At 41.1% G+C, this 18730-nt stretch overlaps 1 protein-coding gene across 2 annotated transcripts; it reads right to left on the bottom strand.

Annotated features, from left to right (window-relative positions):
• Positions 1-805: 805 nt before the first annotated feature.
• appl2 (adaptor protein, phosphotyrosine interaction, PH domain and leucine zipper containing 2) lies at positions 806-15585 on the bottom strand. 2 transcript variants are annotated; one of them, XM_053427021.1, is made up of 21 exons: positions 15447-15585; positions 13228-13326; positions 12457-12516; positions 11335-11406; positions 10306-10393; positions 9977-10018; positions 9820-9878; positions 8419-8565; positions 7828-7910; positions 7462-7614; positions 5955-6143; positions 5805-5847; positions 5496-5552; positions 4634-4728; positions 3339-3494; positions 3093-3145; positions 2751-2928; positions 1995-2031; positions 1695-1850; positions 1556-1603; positions 806-1060 (listed from the first exon to the last, which is right to left on the bottom strand). In XM_053427021.1, the coding sequence occupies exons 1-21, from the start codon at positions 15501-15503 to the stop codon at positions 929-931; spliced, it is 2004 nt and encodes a 667-aa protein (XP_053282996.1). In that variant the 5' UTR covers positions 15504-15585; the 3' UTR covers positions 806-928. The 2 variants fall into 2 exon arrangements, with proteins under 2 accessions (XP_053282996.1, XP_053282997.1); XM_053427022.1 differs by having other exon boundaries at positions 2751-2925.
• Positions 15586-18730: the final 3145 nt, after the last annotated feature.

Genomic DNA, 18730 nt, shown 5'->3' with positions numbered 1-18730 from the left:
ATCTTCTGCAAAGGGAACGAGAGAGAGAAACACTCAATATAATCAGTCCAATGTACATGGACTCTGAAAGCTTTTAATGCAGCCGACTGGTTAAACATCACAGACGCTCAGACAGATCATATTTACACAGGCTCGCTGGGAATGGAGTGCAAAGAAGTTTTTAATTGTACAAAAAAAAAGAGGGCTCGGGCTGCTTGGGGAGGACGTGACACGCGGAGCATCTCGACACCTGATCGCACGGGGACGAGATCGTTTCTGTCAATTCAATCGTAAGACGGGTCAGTGTGTCAGGTCTGAACAACCTCACTCAGGCCGACTGCTTCAAGACAAACCCTCACACAGAGTTACAATAATTACTAAATTAACTGACATGATGATTAAACCCTCTTTGTCTTATATCTTTCAATTGGCTCAGTTAGTGCTTTCTGAAGCCGTTAAGTGTCAGTATAAAGAAGTGCAATTAGTCTTTTTTTGTACGGGACTAATGAAAAGTAGTTGCATGAGAGTCTCTTACATCAACGTTAACACAAGAGTCAAAGTAAAGAAATAAACTCTACAGTCTTCAAACTGTGTAAACCTAAAAGTACATGTAAACCTAAACTGAAGGGGATGGTCCACCACCTTGTGCTCGATGGCAGTAGAATTAGAAGAGGAAACACAACCAGTACCTATATTAAGTCCCTTTTCGATGTAACAGCCACAGTGGTGTATAGACAAGAAAACCCAAAGCCAGACACCCATGCTACAGTTTGATCGTAGAAAAGCAGATGGAACAGGGCCCCACCCTGTCGCCTCTTGTGTGAACTACACTTTTAATATGGGGGTTACAGTAGCTGTTAGGGGGGGCGGGGTCATGATGAAATGTTCATCCAGGGAAAGTCTTCTCTCTCCTTGGTTCAAATAAGCCCGTGAGGCCCCTTTCCTCTGACTAGGCCTCGGACTCCAGGTCTTCTTGTCCGGCTCCGTTGGTTATGTCGTCCGTCTCGGGCTCCAGCAGAAGGAACTTGCCATCATTGGTCAGCGGCATGTTCTTCATCAGCTGAGCCAGAGCCTCGGGGTCCTGGGAGGAAAATAAGAACTGAATGGCTGCGTGATAACATTTTACATGTGAGTGTTTGAATTCCTCAACCTGCTGCAATATATTTAAATGTAGCTTCTTCGTCACCTTTCTGTATTGGGTGGGAAAGTATTGAATGCTGCCCTCTAGTGGTTGTGTTCCTAATTACCTTTCTGGTTTCACTTGGTCACTTTAAAAAAAAACTATAACACAGCATATATTGTACAAAACTACACATACAGAAAATAAGGAACAATTACTACTGTGCTGAAATATATACATACTCAACTGTAGAAAAGTTATTTTAAGTGAAAGGAAGTTTGAAGAGTTTAAGTTTATTTTAAAGTTACAAATATCTAATTGACAAAAACACTGCTTTAAAGTTTGGCGCCAAAATGGGATGTAAGAAACAGGTCCGACAGATTTATTATGATCACTAAGTTTGAACCAAACTTAAATGCATCAGCTGTTTTAAATGTCACCATATGATGGTGTTACCTTCTTGGCTTCTGTAATGTCCTTGGCCAAGCTGATGGTGTAACATATCTGTGAATGAAGACAAAAATATTAACACCTGTAACACATTTGTGCAACACTTCACACATTTCCCCTCTTTCACAGTGTGTGGTGTATCAACCTTCTCGCCCTCTGTGTTGCTCTCGAACACGAAGGCGCTGAAGGAAGGCGCTCCCTCCTCATCTCCGTCACTCCAGTCTCTGCCCTCGATCACAAATCCCATCAGCCTCCCGTTCTCCTGGTGGGCTGCAAACTGGCACACCTCTCCAAGCTGGAACTGAGAAATGAGTGAGAGGAGAACGGTGATAAAGATTTAACAAAATATTGGGTTACAGTGAACATGACTGAGCCTTTTAAATTCTATAGAACAAGAAAAAACAATTATATAGTTAATGTAGACTTGTTCTTTTGTGATACTTACACTTATTCTTGTAACTTGAGTCTGAGGGTCAATCAACCTGGTGTGAACACAAAATAGAGACTCAGAAAGATATTGAAATATTATTATATATACAACAACTCAACATCATGTTAATGTTGAATAACCCGAGTGGCGCTAAGTGTTCTTCGTCACAGATGTTTACGCTTGGATGAGGCTTCTGTTTCTTTTTGCTCCATGAGCCCTTCTCAGTGTCGTCTTCATAATCTATATTTAGCATCAGCTGGATGGAGCTAACTCACCTTGAGACAGTACAACAGACATGTTGGATTTTATAGGTCAGGCTTTCACACTATCATTCCATCTATATAAACTGTAATGCTGTTCTATAGCTGTAAAGGACTGATCAGGTTTAACACTGAATGGTTTGGAAGGCTCCAGGATTCCAGCATTGAACAAGGTCCAAAGTGACAAAGTTATAATGTAATAAATGTAATAGTAAAGACAGGTTTAATCAATAAATTAAATAAAACAACATAGCAAGATTATGATAATATTTTAAGATAACTTCTGCAAACATTTGGTACATGAATAAAGTCTATTTTTATGCTTCTCAGTGACCATAATTCATAGTAGAGCTAAAAACAACATAATTTTCTCTTTGAACACAATTGACATTGGTATTGATTCACATATAAAGTAGGGAAGTGAGATCTGATCACAAGTGTTCACTGGAAACACATCCTGTCCACGTGAGGGTTTTCATACAACACTTCATCCCTGAGTGATGGACTTTACCTGAGGCTGCTGCTGGTGACCATGAGGTGCGACTCTGTGGTCCTGAAGATGTTGTGTATGGCTCGGGCGGCCAGCACCTGCCTCATGGCCTCATAGATCACCTCCTGGTTGTCGCCACAACGAACCGCCATGGAGCCCAGGAAGCGCACAGCAAACACCTGTTGCAGGAGGGAGTCTGCTGAAACATACAAACATCAGCCACACGCATAAACACGTGAGCAGCAAGAACACACAAGGACAGCAAATGAAGATACATGAACACTCAGGTAGGAGAGTACACTCACGAACACAACAGAGATTATCCTGAACCATTACGTGGCTCGGGATGAGGCAAATGCTTACCGTCACTTTCTGTTGAACAGTCATCGTCCGTTTCTCCAAACGGATTTGTGCGTCTGTCAGGAAGGGAGCACAAACACCGGAAACAACAATTAGAGTCATTACGAATAATTCAGCTTCCTGGAAACAACCTAATCACCACTATGAGGCCAAATTTCAGGAAATTTGCGCAATCACCCACCAGTGGTTTGTCCGTGTTACTCACTTACCCACACCCATACTAACTTCCCGCCCCATTCGCTTACTCACCTCCCTCCAGCTCTGTTCTGGTCTTGAAACTCAGAGGCTGGGAGCATGATATCAAACTGAATGGGTGTACCAGGGGCGATTAGGTCCTCTGGTTCAGGAGCAGCCCCCGTCTTCAGAGAACCACTGCTGCCAGCGTTTACACCGCCGGGCTTCGCTCTGCAGGACAGAGTAACATTAGGTTTCAAGGTTTAAACCCCATTTACCTACTCATAACTCATTTCAACCACTTGATGGATCCCTATGAAATTTGATAGACACACAACAAATACCTTCAGAGTTAGTGACTCCCATCACTGTCATTGATGAAAACAATGATAATAAACCTCCACAGAAATAACAATTAAAACTAGAGGTAATACCTAAAGGCTCAGAACAGATGAGGCCTGGATTCCTCACATCGCTTCTCACCTAATGTCAGTTTCTGAACACGGTGTAAAATCTCACAAGTGTTTTCACATTTTGGCTTTCACTTTTTTTTTACACTGCCACACATCCGGTCTTAACGCGTTTATTTTAATAACGTGTTAAACCTTCCTGGTGCAGCTTCCTTAAGACCTTTACTCTGACAACCCCCGTCGGCCAATTACTAGCAAGCAATCTAGCAATGTTTGTTTGTATAGCACCTTTAACAGACACTACACACAAAGGGCTTCACAGTCAATACACAAGGCACCAGATCAAATATGCAAGAAAGGGCAGATATGAGATATAACACATAAGAAACTGTGTGTTATCTAATGCCAGAAGGAACAGATGGATCTTTCGCTGCTTTTTAAAGGAGTCAAAACATATTGGAATAAGTGGGTCTGAGGTAATTACACTGAACTGTCTTCAACTGATCATTTTAACCTGCAATACTGTTTCACCTCTTTTCTCATCTATCTATCTATAATCTTATTACTCGTCATGAAAAAAGTCTCGGTTGGAAGACCTAAAAAGCCAAAATTGAGGTCTGGGGACGCATGACTCCTGTATCTTTCAAGAGTGATGAGCTCTGGGAAATCAACATGTTTTCATAACAACATAATGAATCCAGATCATCTTTTCAGTGAAATGATGAGCACCCTCAGTGATATCAGGCTTCTCCCTCATTCCTTCCAGGAACAAACTGACATCATGTCATCAAATAACATCAGAGACTAAATGGAGTGGATGTGTGGATGAAGATACAGTATCTTGTTCAAAGTTTTGCAGAGGTGTTATGAAAATCTCATACTCTACAACAATACTCACAGAGCCAGAAACAAGCACGACTGGCCACTACTTAAGACAATGTGTAGAGTGTCATGTCTGACCTGTCAGGGTTAGGAGAGCCTTCTTGTCTCTTCTCAAAGCTGGTGATGGGCGTGACTGCCTGGATGGCACTTTGGTTCAGTCGAATGGCCACAGCCTGACAACAAAGAACAGGGACACTGTAGCGGCAGGTGAGACATTTACAAAAATGTATATTTGAAGAGTGACTTCAAACATTTCCCAGGTTGTACTTTACCTGTAAACAGTTCTTCAAAGCACCTCAACCTGCGCGGTAACATCTCTAATTCCGGTAGCAGACATTTCGGCGAAAACACAGTTTCGAGTCAAATTTGAATGTCGGGGCTTAGGAACACTTGGATGAAGCCAACATTTTTTATTTATGTTGTTTTTTACGTTTGAAGAATCTGTTCCCCCGGTTAATTCAATAGTAGTAATAGTATAATTGGATTTGGCTGCAACACTGTTTACCCCTGAAACTCCAAAGTGATTTGAGGACTCAAACACATTCACCACTAGGGGGCCCTCCATCGGCAGAGAGGTGAGTGGATAATGAGCTAAAATTCATTTTTCTGTGAACTATCCCTTTATGCTCATCACTGGCTTAGCTCTATTAAATGGTAACATTGAGTTCCAGATGTGGCTAATCCACTTTATAGCAAGCAATTTGAGACGAGAGAAACACGAAACATTAAACAAGTGCTTTACTTTGACCGGAGTCGTTATGTCCCAGTTATTACGGAGTACTCCAGATAGTAAAGTTGGGTTTATCAAAACCTGGATAAGTGCTTAACCAGGATGCTGAAGACGTCTACATGCTTAAACATAGCAGCTCAAACACAGTCAATGAAAAGTTTAGCATTTAACATTATGTCCCTCCTTGTCTGCTGAAGTCAAACACTCTACCTCTGGGTTTTCAGTCAGGTAGATCTGTCTGGAGATGTTGTTCACGGTGCAAATCCACTGAGAGGGAAAACACATGAGATCCACGTTAGTTTCCTCTAGACCTCAGACACCATCAGCCTGAAATCACTTGACTGACAGTGGCTGTGACAGGCCAGTCCGATGAGTCAAATCACAAAACCGAACATAAAAACCACACAAATGAGTCTGGACAGCTGCTCCCTGTGACAGATGCTCGTCCCTGGAGAGACGTCTCCGGCACGAGGATGTAAAACAATAAAGAAGATGAAACGCAGCCTCTACCACACTTACCTCTTCATACTCCTTTTTGCTCTCCGCTTGCAGAATCATCGACCTGGAGGCATCAGTAACAAGATAGAAGATTTAATATAAAACAACCAATACTGGATCTCACACATATTTGTGTATTGCTTATCGCTGGATATGTTAAAGTATAAATACGTTTTGCCAGAGGGGGAGGTGATCTGAAAGCAGTAGCGTCTGTCCTCGCACTCAACAGCCATGACAGAGCTGTTGTCCAGGTCCAGCACCATGCCCCCGGCCACCGCCCCCCGCGGCTGGCACATGAGGTTCCCTCCCTGGGTGAAGAAGAACAGTCGATCCCAGGCTGTGGTCACCAGGCCGGTTTTACTGGAGCACAGAGAGTGAGACAGAGCAAAGAGGATGGGCGAAGGTCAGTGGTGAGGGATGTGACGTTACCAAAACTGTGACGAGGGGGGGATGTTGAGGATTTAAAGTTTGATGTGACGGAAATTCCTCTGATATCTGGAGTACATATTATTTTAGAAAAAATGAAGATGTGCAATAAGTATCTTCAGAAACCTTCTCCCCTCACAAGCTGTGCAAAGTTAATAGTGGTACTGATGCTTGTGAATTTATATTTTACACCTTGTTGAAAACAGGGTCAAAGTAACTTACTGAACATACTAATGAATAGCTCCTCCTGTTCTCCCTATTTTGCATATATATAAAATAAACTTATTTTAAAACTTTATTGTGAAACTTGTTTGTTTGAATATGCTTAAGCTGTGTTCTATGTTAGTTGTGATTAGATTTTTAGAGCTATCCTTGCAAAGATGGTTTGGTTTGGAATTTGTCCCGGCTAATATTTCATGGGTTATGTAAATAAATAATTATAAAGAAAATATAATAAATAAATGCTGAGTCACTCAGTCTAAGTGCAAAGCTTCATGTGAACGACTCAGTATAATTCACACACATGCAGAACACTATCAATGTGGATGGCTTATCTGTGAGCCTTTGCTTCATACGTACTGTTCAGATATATATCAAAGTGCTGCAACATGTGACTCAGAACCTTCATATTTCAAAACCCTTGGAAATAGCAGATGCTCTGTGGACTCAGCTCGTGTGACAGGCGTCGGCGGCTGCTAGCACCGTGTCATTAAACTGAATGGCATTCTGCGGAAACCTTTTCTCTGGTATCGCAGACATTTGTCACAGACTATGGACGTATGTGAGCGAGAGACCGAGTTTGACAGCTCTGACATTTCACTGAATCACATCGCAGGCTATGCTACACTTCTACTCCTGCAGCCATTAAGGAAGTTTCCCTTCTCATATATCCACTCTGCAATAAGCTGACAGCGCACACTGTCTACACACAATACCTGACACACCTCATCTGCTGAGACACATTGTGGACTTTGTTCATGTGGATTTTGAGAAACAGCAATATTCTCCTTATGTTTGCTCATAGACATTTAAAATGTACTGCTCCTTTGTAGCGCTTGCACAATCTATTGCACCAGACTGGATTCTCGAAACAAAGCCAAAGCCACACGTGAAGGAAGCACTGATTCTGCTGTTCAAATTTGTTTCCCCCCCCCGAGACACCCCTCGACATGCTGACTGGCTCGGAACGCTACAGGAATAGGAAATGTCCTTGGATTTTAGATAAGGCCATAATGAGTGTAATTAATCTTACTTCCTTATGTTTAGGTAGCCGGCCTTCTGGATAAGTGTGCGATTGACAGGCTCAGTGTCCTTATCTGGCATGTAGACAGTGTCCTCCACTGAGAGGAGCTCCCTCTGGGACGCACGCATGGCCTCCGCCTCCGTGTCCAGCTGGGCCTGGATACTAGATGGGAGAAAAAGTTGCGGATTGCACAGTCCTAAATTGACTTTTAAAAATTACTTTAAAACATCAAGATACATTTGCGGAGCATCAGAATAACCTTTTGTCTGTTCATGATCATTCACAGAAAGCCGCAAAACTCAAGAATGTCCATAACAAATCTCACGTTCATATGTTGATGTGATGGAGCAAAGATTACTGACATAAGGTTTTTACCTTTGTGTCATGGTGGACACAGAAGAAAGGAAGTTGTCCATCTTCTTCGACACCAGCTCGATGCCTTTCTTGAAGAAGCTGATCTGAGATTTAAGAGACAGAACTGGGTCATTCATTTGATATTTTATCACATCTTCACAGTTGCATTTTTTATGTAATATAAATTTCTAGAAGCAATAACATTTACTCTGATGCTAGTAGGACTGCAACTACAGATTATTTACTTTATCATTTAATCTATCCTTTATTCTCCCAATTCATTGTTTTGCCTGTAAAACGTCAGAAATAGTTTTGTCCTCCACAGCCCAACATTCCATCACAAAACATCAAATCATCACATTTGCACATGCTCAGCTTTACCTGCTTGAAATATGACTCAAGAGATTTAAAATAAAACATGCTGATTGATATCCTGTCAAGAGACAAACTATTTACTAGACAAATAATTATAAATTAGATTTTATATTACAGTGCACATCTGTATCTGTTCCTGTGAATCCACGGCTTCTTTTCTTTTGACAATGAACTGATGCTAATGACTGGATCAGATGTATGAATGGATCAGTAAGTGAACCAACAGCTGCTCAGTACCTGTGCTTGTGTGTAGCCTAACATGGGCTCCAGCATAGCGACTCTCTTGCGATACTGCAGGGCGTTGAGGGCGCAGTAATACTGCAGTGAGGCCTGGTGCTGCTTCCTTCTAGTGTAAGCCACTTCCTTCACCAAGTCTGTCTTCAGCTGCACGGACAGAAGTGGCTGGGTTAAACATGCACATACACACACACACACACACACACACACCTAGACACACTAACAGGTCTAACGCCGGGTTCACACCGGACGCGTAAGCATGGCGTAAGCGCAGCGCCAATCCTCTGGCTCCCATCCACTCCCATGTTAAACCGCAGCGCTGAACACACCGGACGCTGAAGCCTAGCGTTGCGCCGCGGCTGCCTAGCGCCGTGAAGCGATCGTTTCAGCGTCGAGTCTATTTTTTCCGCTTGACGCGAGCGTATCGCGATAGGAAACACACTGAAAAATGATTTTAAACGATATTGACTATATATTTTGTATGATATAAATTATCAAATATGCATCCCTTACTTTTTATTCACCTTCTTTTGTCCTGGAGTTTTAATTTTACCACTTTTATCGACCAGATTTTTAAATGTCCCCCTCTGCCCATCCACTACAGCCACACAAGCAGTGATAAAGATAAAAAGAGAGAGAGGGGGGCTACGTATTCTCCACATAGGTTTGAGTGGAGACTTAAAAGGACACATGTTGGGACACTGTTGCAGTTAATTTTGGAGCAACAAGTAAGTGCTTGAAAAAAATTATTAAATGCCGTTTTTACTTCAGGCTGATAGCAGCGGCGCTTCGGCGTCGCTTCCGCGTCCGGTGTGAACCCGGCGTAAGCATCACTTGGGCATAAAAGATGCAATACTTGAGCTTTTGGCCACTTGGGGCAGCAAAACTTCCTCTAAACACTATTTCGATGTATTAACAAGTTGATAAGGTTGATTTCTTATTTACACATCAAGCATATACTGCTCAACATTTACATTTATTATATTATGTCCACACAATAAGAGCAAGTCCTATATTCACTCTCCTTTTTTCTGTTTTGGTTTCCAGCTACAAAGTGTCTTGCTTTAACTCTTCTTAAACACTTACACGATGCTAACCAACTATTTGCTGAATGTGCATAAGCAGAAAGAGTTCTGTTTTCACAAACACACAGAAGCATTATCTTCAATGTGTAACGAAACATGCAATAGATGCAAATGGCATTGTGTCAGCACAGTCTTAATACAACAATGAGCTCTAGCAGTGAGCAACATTTAATTCCACCTCTTTGTGTTTCAATCGCTTAGAAAAAACACTCCCGCATTAGCAGAGCATTACTGCAGTGAAAGGCCATTTACAGCCTTAGATGGATGGAAGAAAAGCTCCATTAGTGAAGCTGAGAGTGTTTCCCCGTCTCTCTACCTTCTCATTCTCCTTCTTCTTGGGCAGTCGGCTGTACTTCACCATAGTTGCCTCATGCTCTGCAGCAGACGAGAGAAAGGACATGAGGCTCAGACAGTAACTACAAGCTTTAGCTGTTTTCTGAAACTGGTGGAAGGAAAAAAAAGTATAGACTCACCATCAGTGGCGATGCCAAATATTTCCTTCAGTGTGCTTATCTCTGCAAAATTCAGTGTATAGTGAGTTGTGTTGCAATATCTGCAACAGATTAACATCTTAAAAATACATTATTGCTTTATAGTAGCAGATAACTCAAAGTGTATGGTTGTGCAAAATTAATCTAATATTTTAGAACCATTAAATGATGAATTACCAATGCAGCTTCTTTCTTTTTCTACTAATACATTTTACTTTGTTTTTTTATTCAATACAAAGATCATTTATTATCTTATATTATTATTATAATGAGTTTTGTGCACGTGTGTTTGTGTGCATGTGTGGTCCTACCTGTGAGGTCCTTCTCTCGGAACTGGATCAAGGGGAAGACCATGCTGTCAGCCATCTGGTTGGCTAGCGTTGAGTGGAGCGAGTTCAGCTGGATGAGACAAAAAACACATTATACAAAAATATCAAGTGCCGCACAAGGACACAAACAGAGGATGTACTGTTGCCAAACATCTTGAGGGGGGGCTGCAATTAATTTTTTAGTATTTACAGTGACATTTGCTGGCAGTTATTTTTTTGGGGAAGATGGAAAATAACATTTCCAGTGAAATGGGTGCAGACAATGCCTCCCCGCCATCATAAGAAGCTCCACGTTATGGAAGAGTGCATTTCGTGAAGAGAATGATAAAACCTCGTGTTTTCCCAGATATTGGAAACGGGACAAACAAGCAAATCCTGCTGTTACTCTTCATGCTTATGAACAAGCTACACAAGCGACATTTGAACAAGCTGACACACCCTATAAATTGCATTATTTTGCAAGTGCTAAAGTTCACAGGATTAGGTTTCAGCAGTTGGCTTAATTATCACTGCCAAATGCGCTCTCCTCTGTAAATGGCGAGGTAAAGGTCAAACAAACAATCAACCTGTGTCCTGTGAGCGTTCTGTATATGTGTCTGATTGTGTGTTTGTGTGTGTGTTCTGAATCTGGTTGAGTGTTGACTAGGCAGGCTTGTGAACTCCCATGGCTGAATGTGGCAGGCCCATCTGTTATGACTATGTACCTAAACCTGCACAGCTCTCTTCCATCTATCCATCTATCCATCCATCCACCTACCGCTGCCTCCCTCCATCCATCCATCCGGCGCCATTGGCAACATTCCCACCTCTTAGCATCAGTATAAAATCAGTTTGCTCATACAGGGAGGATAAGGTATTTTCCAATTGAGGTCATTTTTGAACGGCGTGAAAGAAGATTGCAGGTGCAACATCCTTTGTAACGTGATTAAGACTCATCCGTCTCTTCTGCTGTGTGTTCACCGTGCACACACACATAAGTACACACATATAATAAACAAACACATGCCTCACCTCCACTACAGTTTTGGCGAAGCTCTGCAGCGTGGTGATTACCTCCTCATCACCTTTTCCAAGGGCAAAATTCTAGACAGAAGAGAGGCCAAACAAGTTTAATCATGAAACTGCATAATGTGGGATGGAAAGCTTCCCTGAACTGGGAGCTTAAATGTAAAAACCCTCTTCTGCCAAGATTTCTGGCACATTACTTTCATGGAACAAGTCCAGGGATGCTAAAACACCCCAAGCTATGAGGATGAGTTAAAGCCTTGTTTAAAACTACTAAAAAGTGCATCAGTTACAGGTCATTGCAGATTTTGTTTTCCAATCCACTTTGCAGACAGGAATGCGTTCCAGCACTCTAATGATCCACGCGTTTCTTTTTCAGCATGATTTAATAGATCTGCTGTGTTGAATCAACACAGAAACCATTTTAGTTTCTTGTTGGCTACATAAAATGAGGCTGCGTGATGGATTACTGACTCAGAGGCACCTCTACTTCATCTGTCTTTCATGCACCGAGATTTAACCGACAGGCAGAGATAAGGTGTGGCAGACACACACAAACTCACTCAAGGAATAAAGGTCAGATGGAAATGATAAAACTAATGTCGGTATCTTGATAAGAAATGCAGGCATTGACCAAAATGAAGGTTTCCCTTTCTGTTTTTTTCAGCATATCAACATTAGGGTAAATCAGGGCAAGATTAGGTTCAGCAGTAAACATATAGGCTCTATGACAGATATTTAATGATAGATTTTTCAGCAAAATGAAAACAACATAGGACCTCATTGACCAACCGAAGAAATGTCTTCTTAAGAACCCACTTAGACAGTTTTTAATGAAGATTCTGGTATTCACCAATGTTTTCTTCTCTGGGATTTGTTCTTTTGTAAGAACAGAATCTACTCACACTGAAGAGCACGCTTACACACACACTGACAAAAAAAGACTTGTGTCACTGCATCCCATGTATCATTTTTTAGATATTGAACCTACCTACGCTCATAAGGAAAAACTGACACATGCTTTAAATTTACGAACACGACATTCATCAAAACAAGAACACAGATTAGAAACTGAATACATCAAACTAAGAAGGGTGTTACACAAATGATCATGGTTCCTATACTTACTTTCTTCTCATATTCCAGCAGCTGCTTTGAGAGCTGCTCTGTGGCCAGACCCATTTCACTCTGCAGGGGAGCAGATTGACAGAAAATGTTTAATTAGGAGGCTGAGTTTCTCAGGATTTGACCAAAGCTTCTAAAGCTGTCATTATTATCTTGTGGGACTTGTGTATACAATGCGGGAACAATTAAAGGTGAACTGAAAACAGGTGAATCAGCCTTCATATGAGAAAAACAACAACATGTTGATGAGTCACATAAATGCCAGATCTACCATTGACCTATTATTGGTTCAGAAACAGTCTGAAGGCATGTTACATAAACCAAACAAAAACAAGACATTGCTGGAACATGTTGTTGAGTGATACATCAGCTACACAAGGTCAAACCCACCACTACCTACAGCACACCATAGTAACTGAGCAAATTGAACAGATCCTTATTTTAAGGCAAACAGTGGCATTCATTAAAGTAAAGGATTTATAGTTTACTCAGTGGAGCCTTGAACGAGTATTATGGTCCACACAAACTTTCCAAAGGTCAATAATAAACTCCAATGCTTAAAGGTTCCTCAGCTGCTTCTATGAACCCTTAGGGCATTATGTTTAATTATTCAGTTTGCATTAGTGAGGTCATAAAACCAGTGTTTTATATCCTAGTTTGGAATTTGTCCAGTCGAAACCTCCAGCGAGACAACAACATCCTCTTTAGTTCAGTGCAAATCTAAACCAAAACAATAGTGAATTTCAATAATGCAAATGTTCCACTTTAACTTACCTGAGCTCCAAAGACCCGCTGCATGGACTGCAGCAGCTGGTTGGTGTAGTCTGTGAGCATCCCGGCATCTTCCTCAAACACACTGAGCAGAGAGCGAGTCTGTGGGACAAAATGTTTCAATTAAAAAGATTCATGTTTGTTCAGATGACACACTAACTGGAAATACAGCTGGAAGTATAAATCCCACACAGTCTCTTAACCTGAAATTCATAAAGGAGTATTGTTACCTCTGCCAAGATGATTATCGGTTCATCACTGTTTCTTTGTTTGTTAGCAAATAAGCACAATTACGTAAAAACTACAGAATGAATCCATTTCATTTTGTTGCAGATCCAGGACTTTATTTCCCCCTTTTCTTTAACAATGCAAGATGGTGTTTTGAGACGTTTTGATTTATCCTAGAATAATTCACCGATCTTGATTTAAAAAGTCACCAAAATGACAGGGGACTGATAATTGCGTAAATTTGGTGCAGAAAAATCCAAATAAAAATCTTTTTCAAGTGAATGTGGATGTGTTTTCATAAGGGGACTGTTGTTGCTGTGCTGGAGGTATGTGGTCTACTAAGTGCCTGTGTAGTCAATAGGAGCATTGGCAGTAGTGGAGAGCAGACATTAGACACAGGGAGAGAAACGAGGAGATCTGCGGTACTGAAGTGATACTGGAGGCATAGTGATTTTACTGCAGGCTGGCTGTATGCAAACTGAGGAAATCATGTCTGGGGACAGGTGCAGCAAGGCGAGGCAGCTACAGACACAGATACAGCAGAGAGGAACACACCCACTGGCTAAAGTCTGTTTACAGTTCACTCCTGTGAAAAGGAAACTGTGATGGTCGTTTCACACTGAAAGGAGATCACCTGAATAACACTTTGGAACTTTGCTTTTAAAAAGGTGCTGTAAAAATAAAGTTATGAAATTATCATTATCGTTAATCTTATTGTTATTATTATCATTAATAATTTACTGAATGAGAGTAGCAGGCCTATTTCTTATAATAAGAGCCTAAAATGAGAGGGACAATAATGTGAGCGATGAGAATAAGCCTCCAGCTTCAGCACTTAAGCACAACCATCAAGGATGTCAGCAGCGTTAACAGAGTTATGTAACACAGAATACAGGCTTTATGAGAAGTGCATGGTGAGATACATACATGGTCCTTATAATCAAATGTAAAGTAACCAAAATTACTGCCAACGTTGCTGGTTTTTGAATCAAGTTTAAATATTAGTTTTATTCCCTTAAATATATCAATTAATCATTCGAACACATTACAACCCCTTTAGCAGGGGAAAGACATTAAGAAACAACAGAGAGAGCCGCAAGTGAAGGATCCCTCTCCCAGGATAGACAGATAGTAAGATATGAATAACACAATAATAAGATATTTAATAAACTCTTTAAGGAAGATTTGGGATTAAGATTTTCTTTGTCTTATTTTAGTTTTGAATTATATCTTCTATTTCAATTGTGTTATGTTTACATCTACCTATAAGTAAAGAGCACATCTCTGCTAGTGTTAGTCCTTGTGATATAATGAGAGAACAGATGTGCATCATAACAAACAGTGTCCTGTATATTCCCCTTGACCATCACTTCAAATCCATGCACGAGGGCCAGTGCACATCTTCCACAGTTCATGTGGTCATCACACAGCATGTGGTGCTCACAGACGGACACCAGCCCTGTAGCAGGCTATTGACTAATTCCTGGGGATAATGGAAACCCTCCCAAATCCAGACTATCAGGCCCAGATTGAGTCTAAAAACCAGAACAACTCACGTCAGAGGACTCTGCGGAATAAAATGGCTGCAGGTGTGTTTGTGTAGTATGTGTTCGTGACATCGTCCATAATGAGTTGGGAAGTTAAACAGGGAGTATCTCCTCCGGCAGACAGACAGACAGAGAGACAGGCAGGCAGGCAGACAGACAGGTAGACAGACAGACAGACAGACAGGCGACGAGCGGCGGTTCCGTAGACAAACAACCAAACGCTCATAATAAAGTCAAGCTGTATAAACAACAGCAGTGTTCAGGGCCCTGGAAGAGGATTTCACATCCACATAACAACGTGTCAACACAGAGCTGTCACCGAGCCGAGGGAGAAGACTACAACCGGGACCAGGATACTCTCTGGGCTTCAGTAAGATAGCTTCTCCCCCTCCGCAGTGACAGAGAGCCGGGTCCTCTCCCCGGGATGAGCCGCTCTCTCTCTCTTACCTGAGGACTGTCCGGCAGCGCGTCCTCCAGCAGCAGCTTGTGATGAACGGCCGGCATCTTGTTAGCGTCGCAGTACAAGGGAATGAGGGAGGCTTGAATGATTCACAGCGTGGACTCAGTTTCCCAGAGGCCACCGCGCGGCCGAGGGACGCGCTGGAGGCGGGCCCAGTGTGACGTCATCCAGAACCGACGGAACAAACATGGTGAAGAATAAAAAAACAAATAAACTAACAATACAACTATATATATTTTTTTGTATTACAACACAGGAACAGATATACACACAATATTTATATACGATATATATAGTTGCATACAAATTCCCACACAGTATATAGTTGTGACAAACCAGGTACAACCATTGTACTGTAAACAGCGACCCCATGTGGTAATAGAAAATACATGGAGAGTTCTCTTTCACACAGAACATAAATCATTTCCTTTACTTTAATTATGTTAAAGTAAAGGAACATAATTAAAGTTTTTCTTCTTTTCCATCTTTGGGCTTCAAAACTCTGATATAAATTGCAGATGTACTTGAGACATGTATTGTTCATTTCTGTTTGAACACTGAAATCTTTGCATCATGTCCAATGGTCCATGTTGTGTGTAAGAAGAAATCTTATAAATAAAGAGCAAATAAAGAATAAAATAAAATATGATTTCACATGATCAGGCCACACAAAATTGTTCAAGGTTAAGATATATTGGGTTCATGCTGAACAAAGACTAATCAGAGTCGGCCAATCAATGTTTAGCATTTGAAAAAATTATGTGAGTGAAGACAGGAGAAATAAATTAATCAGCTTGATTGTTTTACTGCTAAATGTGTATGATCTGAATGAATGTGTGAATATGCAGTGTTAAATACAGCTGATTGGCCCAATACCATTGCCATTTTATTAAAAACCCTTGTAGGTAATCATCATCCAGCTCCTATTTTGTTTTGCTCAGACACAAATTTCAAATTACAGGCAGTTCGTGAGATGTACTTAAAATCGTTCGGGCTGCTGGTTCTGAAATTACTGCTCCCTTTTTCTAGAAGCTGCTTTCTTATGGAAGAAACAATCCCTTCTGTCACTGATCCCATCTTAGCATTTGAAATGTCAGATACTGAGACATGAAGTGAGCGCACGCCCAAACTAAACAAGAAGATGACTTGTTTGTTCTATTCTTAGTCAGATCCGATTTACTATGTATGATAATTACTTTTTACTGAAATTATAAGGGTTTAGGTGTAGATGCTGAGGCGAGGCTCGAATATTATGTAATTAAAAACAATTCGATTATTGTTTAATTTCTAGTTTGCCCTACATTTTAAGCAGTAAAAGAGCAGTTCATATTTCCACATCTATTTCACTTCAGATAATCACTTATAGCTATTCCCAGTCATTTAAGATTATATATCGTCTCCACCTGTTAACATCTATTACTTGGAAAGTGCAAGTGGTGTATTGGCCTAATGACTGAGAGGTAGATAAAAAAACTTCAATCATGAAACAACCTTGTACTTTAAACAAGTGTAAAATAAACTGACTTATAATGACTTGTTTCCAGCAGCTGTATCATTTTGTTACCAATAGAACTTTTCAATCAAAAGATAACGTAACTTGAAGTGAGTGAAACACAAGATGTAAAACTCTGATTGTTTTTTTGACTGGCTCCAAGACATTTTAAGTCTCCATTATAGTTTAATTGACGTCAAATCAATGGTCATGCCTTGTTGTGTAGCGTCTAATGTAGGCAAGCCGTGACACGCAGCTGAGCCGGAGAACATTCTTTCCTCCCTGATGGACTTGGGTTTTTAATTGGTTAAGTTGTGGCTGTAAATCAGACAAGGCATTTCAGTACCGAGTTGGATAATTAACTGTTTTTGCTGGCTCGGCTTAGTCTGGCCTATAAAAAGAGATGCTTAATGTCAGTGGAACTAACCTGGATTAAACAAATCAGCGATTCAGCTGATCAAGGAAACACTCTCTGAGGAGAAAGTTTAAAGCTGCATCTGCTAAAGTTGAAGGTGTTTGGTCACCAAAGTGATTATATCTGTACCAATTGTTGTTTACTTACCCTAGAATGGTCCCTTCATATCTAAATACGTTATATTTACATCTCTACGTAGGCCGCCATGTTTTTTTACAGTAGTCCAGACTGGATAAACTAAACACCTTTTGAGTTTTTATGACAACTGAAGACTACCAAAGGTTTCTTTCATGTTTGGAAGGGGAGGGTGAGGTGAGGGGTATTCAGCTGCAACATCCACATTCACCACTACTATGTCAATAAATTCTACAGACTGAACCTTTAACTCATAGAGTGATATAGACATTGCCCAAAAACATGCAACTATTCCTCTGAATTGTCTCTAATCTCAAATATCTGTGGAAAATCTCTCAGTGTACAATAACTTCTCATCCTGCACCTCTATGTCAGAGTGTGACATTCCAGGATTCAATGACAGCACACACAGTTTAATATACCAGCAAACTGCCACTTGCACTCAGGAGAGCCCCGTACGTGCGAACCTGAGGAAACCATTATAAGCCTGACTAACCGAGGGAAATGTGAAGGAGAAACGGCTGCTGCTCATTGAAAGATTCTTTAAGGAACGGAGTGTTTGCCCCTGAAAACGTGTCATCATAATTTTTTTAATCTCGACTCAGTTGTGGCTGCATCATAACACCACACACTTAATGTGAGATTACCTTCATTTTGCCAATGTGAAATGTAATGTGATGCATCCTGCTCGCTGAACTCCCATCACAAACTGTGTGAGCCTCAAAACAACATGTTCTGAAATGTAATGGCTGCTATAAACCGGCCTAAGTGTGACCCTTGTGGTTTCCAGAAAAGACTGTTAAGGACTTTTCCAGCTTCTCGCTCTCATCCACGGTCAAGAGCTTAAACATCGGAGCTGTGTGTGTGTCTATGTGTGTGTGTGTGTTTGTATGTGTATGTGTGTGTGTGTTTGTGTCTGTCCCGCCCATCGAAAAAAATTAAGGTCCTCTATAGATAAGTTGGGTGTTTTTACAGGATGTCACGCACAGGCTGATAAACTGATGCCCCTTGAATGCATTTCCTTTTTTTTCACCTTTATATGAAAAGAAATCTCCCTATTGGTTTAGTCTCAACACACCCTCCGCCTCCTTTTGCCCGGTTTCCCGGGCAACCAAGTCAGGGTGGAGGAAAAGAGCAAATCATGTGAGGGCATAGCATCTCTCTCTCTCTCTCTCTCTCTCTCTCTCTCTCTCTCTCTCTCTCTCTCTCTCTCTCTTCTCTCACTCCCT

Source organism: Pleuronectes platessa, chromosome 7, assembly GCF_947347685.1.
Source record: "Pleuronectes platessa chromosome 7, fPlePla1.1, whole genome shotgun sequence".
Classification (NCBI taxonomy): Eukaryota; Metazoa; Chordata; class Actinopteri; order Pleuronectiformes; family Pleuronectidae; genus Pleuronectes; species Pleuronectes platessa.
The sequence above is the reverse complement of the archived record's forward strand: the minus strand, read 5'-3'. Positions and strand labels throughout refer to the sequence as shown.